At 32.9% G+C, this 15,878-nt stretch overlaps 2 protein-coding genes across 2 annotated transcripts; one reads left to right on the top strand and one right to left on the bottom strand.

Annotated features, from left to right (window-relative positions):
• Window positions 1-2,242: 2,242 nt before the first annotated feature.
• LOC118040989 (uncharacterized) lies at window positions 2,243-4,829 on the top strand. Its single transcript, XM_035048086.2, has 6 exons — window positions 2,243-2,818; window positions 2,981-3,098; window positions 3,187-3,398; window positions 3,490-3,517; window positions 3,957-4,065; window positions 4,537-4,829. Exons 1-6 carry the CDS (start codon window positions 2,549-2,551, stop codon window positions 4,616-4,618), a joined length of 819 nt encoding a protein of 272 aa, XP_034903977.1. The 5' UTR covers window positions 2,243-2,548; the 3' UTR covers window positions 4,619-4,829.
• Window positions 4,830-6,514: 1,685 nt separating this feature from the next.
• Window positions 6,515-9,531, bottom strand: LOC118040998 (lysM domain-containing GPI-anchored protein 1). The gene is made up of 5 exons (XM_035048096.2): window positions 8,346-9,531; window positions 7,867-7,984; window positions 7,578-7,739; window positions 7,427-7,458; window positions 6,515-6,914 (listed from the first exon to the last, which is right to left on the bottom strand). Exons 1-5 carry the CDS (start codon window positions 8,995-8,997, stop codon window positions 6,640-6,642), a joined length of 1,239 nt encoding a protein of 412 aa, XP_034903987.1. The 5' UTR covers window positions 8,998-9,531; the 3' UTR covers window positions 6,515-6,639.
• Window positions 9,532-15,878: the final 6,347 nt, after the last annotated feature.

Below are 15,878 nucleotides of genomic sequence, written 5' to 3'. Positions count from 1 at the left end.
ATTTGCCTTGAAAAAAATATCAAATTAAAGTTTTTTTTTCTATATTTTTTGATGATTTTAATGTATTAATATTAAAAATAAAAAAAATAAAAAATATTTTGATATATTTTGTAAGTGAAAAGTATTTTTTAAAAATATCACACATTATGATACCAAATATACATTATATTACCCTTAAAAAACCAAAAAAAAATAAAACAGACATCGAGTAGCTTCTTTTTAATTTCATCATAGCAATTTAGTTATATGAAATTGTAAATGGGGAACAAATTAGTTTTTTAAAAAAATATATAAAAATAATTAATAAAAAATGGTTGATGCCCATGTCTTTTTAGCAGCGTTATCTGACAGTCAAACATTACCTTCCACAAAAGGCGTTGAAAGCATCGTGTTGTTCTCTTTATGATGGTCAAGTGCATATGCATGGCGGGGAAATGATTTGGCTCCAGTGAGCTTTTTTCCTTTCCCCCATTTCTTTATCTTTCCACACCTTGAATTTCATACCAATTATTTTAGAAATTAATTGTGTCCTCTAGTTTGTATTTGTATCAATTTTAATTCTTATTTCTTTGATTGTTATTTGTTTTGTTTTTTGAAATTGATATTTTTTTAATTTCATCATTAAATATTTTATTTCATTTAATTTGTGTATCTAATTTGGTCCTCATTTTTTTAATTTCTATTTTCTTTTATCCATTTCTTGGTTTATTTTTTAAAATTTCATCCCTCAACATTTTATTTCATCTAATTTTTTTTATTTAATTTTGTCCTTATTCTCTTTATTGCTATTTTTTTTATTTAGTCTCTCATTATTTTCTTTCATTTAGTTTTTATATCACTTTTGATCTTCGTTGTTTTAATTGTTATTTATTGGGTTTTTAATTTTTTTTTATTGTTAGGGGTGTTGTTTCATGATTTTTTAATGTTTGTCTTTTATAGGGTAATTATAGTCTCATGACTCAAGTTATTAGTTTTAAAAATTAACCTAATTTAACTTTTATCTTTTTTATATCATTTTTTAAATTTGTTTTCTTTTTATCATTTAACATTAGGTTACCAGGGCTTAAATTTCATGGTTTTGTTTTTTTATTTTCTTTATTCGGAATTATCTTAATTTCATATCTCAAGTCGAAAGTTAATTGAATTAACTTGAGTTGACTTTTGGTTTTTTTATATATTTTTTTAAATTTATTTTTTTTTTCAATTTTATTCTTGGATATATGTGGCTCATGTTATAAGATAGCAAAAACCTGATAAAAAAAATCACAAAACCTATATTTTTTTTTAAAAAAAAGAAGTTATTGAACAATGAAATCAAAAAAGAAAATAATCCAAAAAAATAGAACATTGACCTGCATTAACTTTTTTTATTCATAACTTAGATCATTAGCTCAAAAGCATCATACATGAAAAAATCACGAAGTCCAATCCCCGACAAATCAAATGTTAGGAAATGAAATCAAGAATAAAAATTCAATCACACAAAAGAATCAAAAATAAAAAAAAATAACAATTAAAATCATCGCACATATACAACGTTGCAACGATCATCCTATTAAATTAGGTTCTGGGTGCAGAAAGAACAAGCAACTCTTGTCCTTATATGTTTAAAAAAGTTTGGAATTATCATCTAGTAATTTGGTCAATAGAAATCCTAACTGATTTTCAAAGTTTATGCAAAGAAACTGATTATATATAAAAAAGACAACATCACTCATAAGACACCATACCTAGAATAAAACAACATTTTTTATTTGTGTGATTGTTTCTGAGGTTTTATTGTGTTTTACTATCCATTAGCTTATCTATTGATTGAAGTGGATCATCTTAATAAGGTGAAATATTGCTTCATGGGTTAAACCTGCAATTCTAAAATCAAATAATATTTTATTTTATTCTTGTTTTTGTTTCTCTTGATATTGAGAATATGTGTTATATATAAGTTTATAATTTTAAATGTTTTTTTTATAAACTCAAACTTTTTAGAGTATGGTGTTTTTTTTAAAAAAACTCTTCAATGTTTTTGTTTTAGTATTTTTAAAAATTTAGTTCTAAAATTAACAATTATATAAATCTTCAATAACCATAACTTATAAGAAAACTCAAACCCATAAAAATTAAAAAATAAATATAATACCTAACAAACTAAGCTACTCGTATAATTTTTTTAGAGTTTTTGTAATGCTGCAAAGTGTCCGTTATTTACATAATAATACCCTGTTTTAAAGTGCATGAAACTCGAAAAAATATCCTTTAAAAAAAAAATTCAAGTCAAAACACATAACCAAGACAAACATAGCGTGAAAGTTTGGATCGGCGGAGGGTCCGGAAGAGAATTGAGAAATAGAGACGCAAATCTGAAAATAACAACATTCACCCACAGCCGTTGAGAAAGAAAAGAAAAGAAAAGAAAAATCCCTATCCTCCCTCCCCAGGCCAGGACCATCAAAACCAAGCTTGATTCTGGGACACGCAAATCATACACAAAAACAAGTTTAGCTCTGTCTTTCAACATCAGAAAGAAATCTTTGTCCAACAAAAAGTTCCCATGGGAGGCCACGGCGCTGTAGAGGTAGCGAAGACGGTCATCGAGGTGGCTGACGTGGCATGGAAAGCGATGGAATTCACCCAGCACCACCACCTCCACGAAAATCACCAGCATGAACCGGTCACCGACACCAAAAATAAACCAGTGGATGAAGAACTGGAGTCTTTAAGATCGGAGAATAAGCGTTTGAGGAATTTGCTTGAGCAAAATTTGAAACTACTCCAAAATCTAGCTGAATCGCCTTGCTTATTAAACGAGTGCCCTACTCACGTATGTAGTTTCCCTTCTATGCGAGAATCTGGTGCCATTTATCTGGCATCCATAACAAGCATTATTTATAAAAAAAATTCTTTTTTTTGTTAAATTTAAAAACTTTAACATGGAATCTGTGCTAAATTTTATGGGTCTTTGTTGTTTTTCGAAAAATTGCAGCTGTACAGCCATCTAGTAGCTACTGTGGATTCTGAGAATTTCTTGACTCAACTTAAATCCCTCCAGCAGGCTTCAATTAACGAAACTGGCATTCAGTTCCCTTTTAAAGAGGCTACAGGTTTGTTAATTTCTTATATGGTTGTCGATTTTAGCTTTATAGTATGGTAGTTTCTTTGGTGTTCATCTGGGTTTGATTTTTTTATCAGGGGATGATATGCAATTAGTTGAGGTTCTAATCAGTGTTGATAACAAAGAACCTAGTCGGTGGGTTTGGGTAACAGAAGACATGATTCCTAGCAATACTGAAGAGCGGAGTGGTATTGATGACGAGAACTATGTGGTTGTTACTGAGGAGAATGTGGTGGACGGGGTTGCTTACTTCATGGCTAAATGCCTTGTAGCAAACCCGAAGGCACAGGTGATTTTTAACTGTGTTTGTTAAGATGGATTGATAATGGTTGATGCTTGATATAATTTATGTAACATGATTTCCGATGTTGTAACTGCAGAAATTGACGCCAGAGGAGCTGCAGAAAAGTAAGTTGTAATGGAACTTGAATGTTTTTGTGCGTCTGGTTTTTAAGCCAAAAACCTGATTTTGTGCGTATAGCTATTTTGAGATGACTACTAACCCAGTGTTGAGAGAACTTGACTTTTACTTTTATTTCTCAACAATTCATTCTTTTCCTCGCCTATTGATTAGCTATTTGTGCAAGGACATCAGTAGAGCCACCTACTTTCTTAATTTATGCTTCAATGAAGTATACTAGTTATGTGAATCTATGTTATTACATGTTTTGTTCTTTGTTATGGTGATATTCAAATGTGTTTGAAATAGCAAACCATGCTGAATCTGATGACTAGCATTTTCAAATCTTCTTGGATATGTTCCCCTATCTGCGTAATATATAGTGAAGGAATGTGAGTTTCTTATGAATTAAGTGTTACTCAATTTCACGAGGTTGGCAACTTGCAGTTCTGGCAAAAGCTTTGGGTGGTGTGAGCAAATTGGAAAAGGTGTTTGATATCTGGCATGCCGGGACCATGTTTTATACCCTGGGAACCTGGGGGCTTGCTTTGGCAGGGTGAGTATTTGATAATCTAGTGATATCTTAGTTTGCAATTCTAGGAATACAGATTCCAGGTTGAAGAGACAAATGTGCTATGTTGTTTGATAGAAGTAGGTCTCAACTTCATTTTTACTTCTAGATAATGAATTTTCATTCTTTTTTTCCTGCTATCATTTCTGGGTTAAGTAAAATATATTCCTTATTCGATTGGTTGAGAAAAATTAGTTTGGGAATTGAAGTGGATGAACCTTTATTATGCCCCTTGGATAGGCTTGAAATGCCTCAGACTGACTGGGGTCTGCATTATAGATGCTAATCCACCTAAATAAATGCTGTTTTAACCTAATTAGGAAGAAATTAAAATACTAAGATCTACCAGAAGCTTTGTGGATGGCCTCCCAAATCACATTTGTTTAGAATTAGTAGGGGATTCTAGCCTCATCTTGTCAAATTTCGTTTCGCTTCTGACACATTTTCTGGATGCAGGTTGTATCGTAGTCGATCTGTTTTGAGGCTTGCTGCAAAGGGCATTCACGCTACCAGCAAAGTTGTTCTAAAGGCTCTCTAAAGATGGCGGTTCCAATCTGAATGAACAAAGTGAATTGTAATTGATGTGGATTTTTTGGGACCTTCGAGTGTCTCAGCTGTGTGCAAATTGAAAAACACCATGATTCTTTTTACCTTTTATCTTCCTTGCTTCTATAACTGTAAATATTTGTAAATAACATTGGCTTTCTGTTCAGTTACAGTGATTGAAGGATCGATTTCTTTTCCTTACACATACGAGTTCCAATTGTGTGAGTAGGCAATTTGCGGGAAAATAGAACTTTAATTTAGTAGGGGAATAGGATTGTATTGCGGTTTTCATGTGATTTAACTTCGCAGAATTTGATAGTTGAATTGAATTCATTCAAAAGACTTAAGTTTTGTGATGAGTGGTTTATTCTTTTTACTTTTTATATGTAATTGATGGTTCTAACTATGATATTATATAAAATTTAATAGTTCGAGTTTAGATTATATTTAAAAAATTTAAATTTTGTAATGAGTGGTTTATTCTTAATTTCACATGCATATATAAACCATTCTTTAATTTTTTATTTATTTCATGGAAGATTTTTGGTGTAAAACCCCACTAATTTTTTTTATTTATTGAGATGGTTTTGGTGGTTGTAATAAAATCCTGGCCAAAATCTTACATGGCGAGAGTTAGAATAAAATTTTAGAAATAAAATGTTCAAGTTAAAATTTGAAAGGGTTAAAAGATTATGTGAGGGGTGAAATTGAAAAAAAAACACATAAATTGAAAAAAAAAAAAAAACAATTATGATGAATAATATTTTTGTGAGTAGAGGTACATTAAAATCCTCTTTTTTTTTTTTTTTCTGCTAACTAGTTTTCAAGCCCGAGTTACCTTGTCGGATCATTTTTTAATTGGTTTCAATGATTTTTCTTAGTATTAAGGGTGGTAAATCAATATATTCAACAATATTTTGATGCATGAAACAAAGTTGACAATGGCTTCTCTGGAAGTCATTCTGGATTTTTAACTGGTTTCCCTGCCAGCTAGATTTTTAAGTTCGGAAGAGTTTTCAGCAATGTTTTATAATAGATTTATTTACGAATAATGCTAATCATCGATAAAATATAATAAAAAAAATTCTAAAAATACACAAATTATTAGACCATTATCTTAAAATAGAATCAATGGGCTTTATAGATCCCGCTAATCCAAAAACTCATGTGCACTCTTAAAGTTTTATTATTCTTTTATCATATTTTCTTAATGTTTAACATTATTTTAAATTTATCTATATGCTTTGTTTTTTTATGAAAAATAAACGTGAACTTTTAGGAGGCTAAAAATACTAAACTTGTTAACCATACCACTCCATACTAGGGGTGTTTAAAAAAAACCGACCAACCGATTAAACCGAAAAAAAAATTTAAAAAAAAAAAAAGCTTAAAGATAAAAAAAAAACATTTTAAACCTAAATATCATAGCCCTACGTTTCCAGCCCCCTCCAGCCGCCCCTCTTCTATTTCCCCCCGCTTCCCCTGCCCTGCCCATTTCAACAAGATCGAACAGAAACTGCTGATGCAAAGTGCAGTCAATTCCTACCATCAATCACAAAGAGATGGTGGAATCTGAGAATGGAAAATGTCCTAAATGGTGTTGAGGACAAAAGGGACATCCGATCCTACTCAAACTAGTTGAAAAATTGCAGAAAATGAAAGTTCACTGGAAGCCATGATTCTCAGATGATTGAAAAGCCTTTTGTAATATGCACTCAAGTTCTTATGTGTAATGCGCGCCCTCTTAAACTCTCATAGCAAAACCGGTGCCGATTTTAGACCGGTTGGTTCGGGTATATTAGCCATACATAATTTTTTGACACCGCGAAATGAGCAGAAGAAAAATACAAAGTGCAAGCCAGGCACAGAGACAGCCCACATTTTCCCGCATCCATAAATCAGTTCATGTGGTAGAAATAAAAATTAACAAGGTTGCATACAACATAGAATTGCGGTCCTAGACAGGCAAACCACACCAACCGAAGCCATCTAGACAGGCAGTTCATGGCAAAACTACAATGGAATGGAGGTCATGGCAAACAAGAGTAGCACAGCTGCGATCATGAGAGTGGCTGATGGATTGACTGAGTAAGAAAAAGAAAAACTTCCAACCGGGCCGCCTGCTGGAGGTAATCCAGGAAGCGATCCAGTTGCTGGCACAACTTCGGTCTTGGGTGTGGGTGTTGGTGTACTAGAACCATCTGACTGAGGTGCAGGTGCTGGAGCAAAAGTTGAATCCCTGATCACTGTGGTGGGTGGTGCTAGCAGGGGAGGAAATTGTTGTGGCCCTACAATATTTTTTAACATAAAGCCAAACCAGGTTAAGAGTACCAAAAAATGAATAGCAGAATAAAACTTTGTGGATTGATTCAATTGACAACACCCACAATACAATAGCAAATTTGTTGAATTCTGACTTTTTAACATCTCAAGTCTCAAAGTTGTGCTCATCATGGTGATTGATTAGCACATCTGGCCAGTAAGCGGTACTGTGCTAAGAGAATTCATCTAGAATTGCTAAGATGTTTTTCCAGGCAAAATACTAATGATACCTGTATACAGATCTACATTTTGACTCGTTAAGATGTATGCTCACTATCAAATCATCAAACACAAAGCAATCCGATTTTGATGAAAGGAAAAATAGAGCAGCCAGTTACTTGACACCCAACCAGTCACTTAAAAGATAAATAACATTTTACCAAAAATATTGAACTTTCCATATCCCAAAATAATATCATGCCCCCAAAGTGATCAATTTCAATTTCCCATAAATGAATATCATTTATCAAACTTTTACCTGGACATCGAGGTTGGAGATATGTTGACAGCCTGCATGGAGATAAAAAAGACAACCAAAAGGGTTCAGCCATCAGGAAGCAATGACACTACGCAAGGAATATGCTTAAGAGATTACTAAAGAACTAGCACGAGTAAGAAGAGTAGCATACGTGGTCATAATAGTGCCATTGACATATCCACCATAGCTGCAAGAAGTTACGTTACACCCAGCACTACTCTGCTGCACCGTAACATTCCCAAGCATGAGATTGCTATTCCTACATTGCATGCTCGAACAAGAAACTGCCAATGAAGCAGGCATGCAGTACAAACTACACCAACACCCACCACAAAGCAAATTAGCACCATACCGTATAAGGTGAAAAGGCCAGTTGAAGTTCAAGAAAATCAACAGTAAAGTCAATGAAACGGAAGGCAGTAAGCAAAGGGTTCAATTACTTGAGGTTTCCAGGTCCACAACTGCATTGGACACAGTGACTTGCAGAGATAGCGTAGCTCCCATTTGGCACAATCAAACCAAAATCAGAAGCATATCTTGGAAACTTGGAAGCACAAGCTGCAGTGCAAGAAATAAAGTAACACTCCTTATCCATGTCATTGACATGAACAATATTACCACTAATAAAAGAAACTATTATTGAAAACAAATGCAGCTGTGAATTTGGACACAAATTGAAGAAGAAAAAAAGCAGTGTCATTATGTCATCGCGCATTTTCTTTTACCACAGTAACCAAATGGATTCAAAATATGCTGATGTAACTACATTTTAGAAGAATTGAATGAAATCCAACAGAAATATCTACAAGATCACTAGATTAGCTAACACATACAAACAAAATAATCACCTCCGAATAAAACCCACAAAGGAAAGTGACATAACACACAACTCTATTTTCTAAGCCCCGGTATATATTACCTGGCAATGGCACAGCAAGAATATCACCAGCCTTGATTGCAGCACTCCCCATAGCATTAACATTCATCAAATCAGTAAGTGTAGTTTCATACCGCGCAGCAATGGCAGCCAGAGTATCCACCTCCTTGACAACATAAGACAAATAAATAGCAGGCAAGGAATTATCCGTCCCATTAAAACAAGTACAAGGCAAAGGAACAACAAGGCTCTGCCCAACATCAAGCACTGAAGGATCATCAATGGAATTCGCCTCCTTTATCTGGTCCGCAGAAACCAAACCTGCATAGATTGAGTCCGCAATGGAAGATAATGTATCTGAAGGCCTTGTTTTGTAGTGGGTCGAGACGGATTTGCGGATTCCATCAACACATGAGCAAGTGATGGGGATTTTGAGGAAGAGTTGTGAAGGGAGGATGTGGTTTTCGACATCTGCGTAAGAGATGTCGATGGCGTTGGTTGTGAGGAGAGCTATTGGGTCAATTTGGAAGAGGGAGGCCACTTCTGAGACTTTGAGGTCTGTGTAGAGTGAGTAGGCAAGAAGAGCATTGCAGGAATCTGAGTTGGTGCAAGGCTCAATGGTGGATTTGGAGGTCACTAAAGCTACTGCATTGATGAAAAATAAGATAAAGGTTACGGGTTTTGAGCTTGGCATCCTGGGGTTTTAGGTGTTTGCTCTGTTTTTCAAAATTTTCACCAAAAGAAGAGGATTGTAGAGCGGAAATGATGAAACGGGCAACAGCAAAGTTTTCTTTTTTAAAGAGAAAAAATCGTATGGTTTATGAAAAAGGTTCAGGTGACAAGTTTTTCAGGGTTTAGGGGTTAGAGGTGAAGGGGAGTCTCGAATCACAAAAGGTAGAAGTTTTCTAGCTCTGGATTGGTACCGGAAGAGAATGTGATTTGGTTTGAGGTGATTGGATTGCTCTGCTTACGCTGCTACTCTCTAAAATCTAAGCCCAAAAGGAATTTATGTACATTGAGAGTTGGAGTTAGGATTTGATGCAAAAGACTGAATTGTGGCTCCGTACTGGGAGAATTAGTCGTTGGTTGCAGGGTTTTAGGGTTTGTGCTTCTACCCTGCTTTTCTCTAATATCCAAGAACAGAAAATATGCGTGAAGGAGAGAGAGTAGAAAAGGAGTGTTCTCTTTTTGAAACAGCAGAGAGAGAGCAAAGAGAGGAAGGCATGTGTGTTGGATAGAGGAGCATACAGAAGCCAGATTTCTCGATCCTCGAGTCGCATACGAAGCTCTCATTGGACTAATTTGTCCTTCCCATGACGCTCCATTTCATAATTATAATTTACGACCTTTGTCTGATTCGAATTGTGGTTTTATGAGGTAAGGTGAACTTATATATTAGAAAATCAATCTATTTTTTTATTAAAATAAAATTATTTTCATTTAAAATAAAATTCGAGTTAGATAAAGTTTTATAGGTTATAAATTGACTTACGAAGGGTTTTTTTCATTTTGATAAAAAAAAAATTATCAATGTGTTTGTATGATTTAAAATTATTCCCACGTCAAATATTTATTTAATTAGTATGTGTTATCAGTTTTTCCCATTTTCCCAGTTTCACTCGATTAATAATTTTAATTATATTTTTTTATATCAAATTATCTATTTGTTTTTAATCCGTGTCGTTATTATGGGCAGATAATTGTTGAACGGAAAACTAATTAACTCAGACAGATGGGTAATTTTTTTTCTTTTATAGCCTGTACTTTTAGCTCTTTTTGGACTGTAGTCGAATGGGGGCTAATCGGTAATTCTGTAGTTTGCTTTTGAGATTTGTAGGCATCCGAGTGAACCCCACTTAAAAAACTATAATTCGGTTTCTTTTCAGACGTGTAGGTAAGGAATTTCTGTTAATTTTCTTGCTGGTTTGTACAAGGTATTATCTTTATGAATCGCACGCGACCCACCTGCGCGCGTGTTTATTATCTCTGGTTGGTTTGGTAAGTAGATAGGGGGTCAAGGCCCGTTGAACCAACCCGCAGTTTAACGCCATCTATCAAGCCAGTTCTCAAGTCCTCAGCGATGGATTTAATTAAAGCCCGTTTAGTATTCCATTATGGATGAAAGTTAGCAATTTTTGAATTTTTTTTTTTATTATTATTTTAATAACTGATATCAAAAATAATTTTTTTAAAAAATAATATTTTAATATATTTTAAAAAAATATATTTTAAAAAATAATTATTACAACACCTTGAACATTCTTTAACTAGTTAGGATTTAATAATTGACTCACTTATTTGCATTTACCAAATATTATTAGCTACATTTCTAAAATAAAATAAAAAATATTAGCTAAGTTTGGTTCACGATCTATAGAGTGAAGGGACCTTCGAACTATAATACTATGTAAACTAAGAATATTGAGAAATAGAAAACGTTGTTTCCGATGTTATAATATTTGGAAACTTGGCATGCAAAATAATGAATAATTATTTAAATTAAAATCCCAGTTATGTCAAATGCCAAGTATTGCATTTCATGTTTTTTCAAACACTGTCCTTGGATAGTCGTTAACCAAACCTTTTTGGATACATAAACATCCTTGTTTTTTTCTAAGAATTATTTTTAAGTTTATCTCCTTAGATTAGTCAAAAAAGAAAATCATCCATAGCAGGCTCGAGGATTTTGTGTTTTATTTTTTTTTTTTTTTAGCTAGGTTTGTTCCACTTAAAATATACTTTAATAAAATATTTTTCCTCATTGGTTTACTTAGAAAGACTTTACACTTGTAAAATATTTTGCAATAAAATAAAAGATAAGATCAAAATAATGAAAAAAAAACTTATAATTCCCAAAAGACAAACAATATTGTGATAACGATTTTTTTAAAAAAATATTTTTTTTATCTATAAATATATTAAAATAATATATTTTTTATTTTTTAAAATTAACATATATATATATATAAATATTTTTTTTCCAAATAACGCTTGGAATTCATTTCCAAACACTACCTTAATGAATTATATGCTACACCTTTAATGACATTTCTTATTCAACATGTATTTTTAACAAATATACCAAAAATTAATTCCCCAGTGATTTCATCCAGATAACTAGACAATAAAAAATAAAATATATATTTTTATTAAAATTTTCTTATGCAGTCTATTTTTTTCAAAACAAGTTATTTTACATAAAACATACGAGCCTAATGATGATTTTAATATATGCTCTCCGGTGGTAGCTGGACGAGCCCAAATGCCCAGAGCAGAAGAGAAACTAAAGATTTACATAAAAGAGTCCAAGCCTATACTACCAAGCCCAGGTCGCTTGAAGGATCCCACAGTCCAGGAGATGTACACGTGTGTGTTTAACTGTGATTGTGATTAAAAAAAAAAAAAGATTTCAAAATAATATTTAAATGTGGTTTTAAAAAGTACGTATTTAATTAAAACTCGTGTGAGATTAATTTCTTCATGGAAAAATAAATAAAATGTATTTTATTTTAATTTTTATAAAATCAATATTTAAAATACAATTATAATAATGCACAATATAAAATATAAAAACTATTGGTACAAAGCAAAGCTATTAGAGTTAAAAATTTACCAGTGATAATTAGGATTTCGCTGGCCATAAAAATCTTTTTCCCCACGCAACGAAGGAATATAGGAACGCCTCTCTCTTGGATTGTGGTTTAGTGGAGCAGTTGGGCCCCACAAACACGAGAAATTTCCTCTCCAAACAATTTCCAAGTTCCTCCTGCTGCCATACACAGTATGTAAACAAGTACCTAAAATCTCGCGCCAAATACGATTGACAAAAACTACTCGTATCCAAGGTCACTAATGGATTGACGTAAACACACCCTGAGTTAAATGGCCATGGGTAAATTTTAGAAATGTTCGTTTAGGTTCTGAGTTTTTTGAAAAAATTATTTTAATATCTAAATTTCATTTTCTTTATTGTAAAAAGTTTTGATTTTTATATATTTATTAATTACAATCTAATCTCTTATTAAAAATATTTATAAATTATATTTTTATTTTAAATTATAAAAATGACTAAGATTAATTAAATAATCTAAATATGTTTGAGGACAAGACAAGTGTTAAACGAGTTTATGTGGATATTTATTTATTTAATAAATAAATAAATAAATAATATATAAAATAAGACTTATATCTATTGTGAAAGTAACTGTTCGGTATTGTATCTTCACTTGTATTTAAGAGCATTTTAAAAGAGTATAATTTTTAAAAAAATATCAAATTGATATTTTTTAAGTATTTTTTATATACTTATATAAAAAAATAATTATATATATTTTTTAAAAAAACTTTTATAAATCTCCTTCCATCCCAATAACAAATACCATGGGAATTCATACCCACCTATTGGCCACAGGTTTATTTGATTTAAGAACGGCTATTTTCATATAATTTTAGGCGGGAGACTTTAAATTCCTGAACCTGGAAAAGAAAAGAGAAAGAAAAAACTAATCTAACAGTCTCCAATTGCAGATGGAATCGCTAAATAAGGCAGTAAACAAAGACTCCATACTGGTGGCAAACTTGCGCGGCGGCGTCGGATCTCCAATGAAATCACCAGGCGGCGACAGATTCTCTCGCAATTACCAGCGCAGAAGCAGCGGGAGTTCCAGATCGCCGTTATCGCCGCTTGAGAATATGAAGACACCGATGATTGAGGAAGACGAAGTTTTAGTGATGGATGGAGCTCTGGTTTCGCCGCTAGTCGGAAGTGGATCACCATCCAATTCTTCCTCTTCTTCTTCGGGAAAGAGCGTGTATAAGAAGGAACTTCGCAGAGCTTGGGAGGATCCTGGACACTGCCGCTTTGCCTCCAACCGTCAGGTCTCTTTCTCACGCACTCTCTTTACCAGTTTAGGAAGGACCGCTTGATTTTCAGCGATGGAAGTTTGGAATGAAATAGTCAAGTTGATACTAAAACTCATCTAGCTTCTTATAGCATTCTAAATCTGGCTCATGGAAACTTGTACCTGAAAATACACCTCTTCTTTTGGTAAGGAGACGAATTTGCTCATGAACAACGGTATGAAAAACAAGAGAAACTAGAGGTTTAAATTATTTTCGGTTGGATCCTGAGAGAGTTTTGCGGAAAAGCTGCTGATTCTAGGCAACTAGGAGATGATTTTTCTTGAGCTTGCATTGTTTCAAGCCCCTGATATTGCTACTGGTGGTTCTGTTGGAATTCCATTTTGGACCATGTATGCCTCTAGACTTAGGAGGGCCAAGTTGGGAGCTAAGAAAATCTGTCACAAATATTTATAAGCATTGCCACTACAGAAGTTCATTTTATTTTCATGCACTACAGAAGAGCTTTTTTATATGATGATTTTCAACTGAGTGAGGTGCTTGCAAGCACTCATGATTTGTTTAACACAGTGGCTCTTCATTTATGTTTGCCTTAACTTTACAATTATTCAACCCTGGTTGGCTAGATTAGTAGAGATTGTACAACTCAAACTGACAAAGTGAAACAAACAATTTGGTGTTGAATGAATCAGTTACATTGACCTTGTGCCTATAAACATGTGTTTTAAGCCACTTTGGTCACTTGTGTCCCCCTCTTAATCGTTTCTCAAACATTCGATAATTCTTCTCATGTATTGCATTTTCTTATATCAAACCTTTTTTTTTGACATCCATGTCCAGACGGAGTGAAAATTCTATATAGCAGTCCAGTCAGTGTTATGTTTTCTTTTGTACAATGAGCTTGTTAATTATCTAAAAATATGCGGCCTTTGTGTTTGTTCATTCATCTTCTATGTAAATCTCCAGTATATGCATGCCATCAACAGAAGAGATTCCTCTTCTTTATGCTACTTGGATGAAACTAATGCATGACTTCTAACGTTTATACTGACTTGCGAATGATACCATTTCTGCAGATCATTCTCTGCCATGATAATTTTTAAGAATCAATTTATTATGTGTGGGTTCCAAAATGTTTAGGTCTTGAGTTGCTAGCTGCTGCTTAGGGAGTCTTAAAATGCCTTCACCTTAAACTGGAATTGCCCGGGTATGACCGGAAAGATTTTTTATTCGGTTTGCCTGCTAACCCTGCCCATGGCTGGCTGGTCATGACATACCAGTGGCTATTTTTTGGCCATGAACTATTAGTCATACTGGAACCCTACACTAGCACTCCCGCGAGATTCTAGATTATTGCTGCTCTCTGTTTTAAATCTAATATGTTGATTGTGTACAATTGTCATTCGCTATGATGCAAGCACTGCTCTTCTAGTTCTCTGGTCAATTGATAAGAATATTTGTTAAATGCAGTTCGCACATGGAAAAGATGAGTTTCATCCATCTGATTTCTCCATCAAGAACAAAGAATTGGTAATTATAATGCCTCGAATTTCAGTTATAGAGTACCTTCGTACTGAATTTGGAAGAAATCAACGGTTAATACAGCCACTGTGCTTGTTTTTTTTTGGTATTGCACAGGTACATACTTGCAAGTCACATGCTACTAGTCCTAGATCAAGCCCTTGTGTCCCAAAGTGCCGCATTCTTCCTCCTGCTATGACAAATGCAGCAGTTGCAGCAAAACAAACAGCCTTCTCTACCATACCGGAATATACCAGCAAAGGCCCCACCATCATCACATCTGAAAAATCCAGCAAGAATAGTACCACCCCAATCTCCACAGCTGATGAATTTGGCAGAACCTATATCTCTATCAGGCCAGACCATAGCAACAAAATCCCAACTGCGAGCGTTAAATCTGAAGACTCTAGAATGGATATCACTACCACCGTCTGCTCTGACTCAAGGGAGGGGTTGGGTTTTTTTTTTGAAATTAACGCATGTTAAATAAAAATTTGGCAAGGTTAAAAAGTAGCTACGTTGTTGTGACAATGCAACCACGTGGAGATTTAATAGGTTACGTATAAAAAAAATATTCTCGATATTTATGTTTTTCCAACCAGTTATTTTGTTCAAACTTCTTAATTTTCAAAATCCTTGTTCTCCATATTTTTTATATAATTATTAATCAGCCTATTAAATTAAAAATCTTAATAAAATTTAAGTTCACTACAACTAATTTGCTTCTACTGAATTATATTAAAATCTGAATTGACTATCATTAATATAGTTATAATAATTATTAATTAACCAAATAGATTAGAAAATCCAATTAAAATTTAAATTGACTACAACTAATTTACAATAAAATTCTATAAAAAAATTTAAATGTATTATAACTAGCCATTTTTATTAATGAATATCACAAATTATATTAAAATTTAATTTTTAGTACAACTAATCAATTTTACTGATAATTGTTATGATTATAAAAAATAAATTAAAATAAATCATGAATGGAGTATAATTAATAATCAATTTAATATTAGATAATAAAATTAATTAAAAAAAAATTAAATTAATTGAGCTAATTTACAAATTTTGAAAATTTTATAAAAAATTAATTACAATAAATTATAAAATTAAAATCTTAATTAATTCAATAGTAAAAAATAAAATAAAATAAATTTCTAATAAAAAACCCAACCCCTCCCT

Source organism: Populus alba, chromosome 14 (assembly GCF_005239225.2).
Source record: "Populus alba chromosome 14, ASM523922v2, whole genome shotgun sequence".
In the NCBI taxonomy this organism is placed as follows: domain Eukaryota; kingdom Viridiplantae; phylum Streptophyta; class Magnoliopsida; order Malpighiales; family Salicaceae; genus Populus; species Populus alba.
The sequence above is the reverse complement of the archived record's forward strand: the minus strand, read 5'-3'. Positions and strand labels throughout refer to the sequence as shown.

Coding starts and splice junctions, on each gene's coding strand:
- LOC118040989 (XM_035048086.2), top strand. CDS start 2,549: ATGGGAGGCCACGGCGCTGTAGAGGTAGCGAAGACGGTCATCGAGGTG. Junction 3,099..3,186: donor CCCTTTTAAAGAGGCTACAG/GTTTGTTAATTT, acceptor TTTTTTTATCAG/GGGATGATATGCAATTAGTT. Junction 3,399..3,489: donor TAGCAAACCCGAAGGCACAG/GTGATTTTTAAC, acceptor TTGTAACTGCAG/AAATTGACGCCAGAGGAGCT.
- LOC118040998 (XM_035048096.2), bottom strand. CDS start 8,997: ATGCCAAGCTCAAAACCCGTAACCTTTATCTTATTTTTCATCAATGCA. Junction 7,740..7,866: donor TGTGGACCTGGAAACCTCAA/GTAATTGAACCC, acceptor GTGTTGGTGTAG/TTTGTACTGCATGCCTGCTT. Junction 7,459..7,577: donor AATGGCACTATTATGACCAC/GTATGCTACTCT, acceptor ATCTCCATGCAG/GCTGTCAACATATCTCCAAC.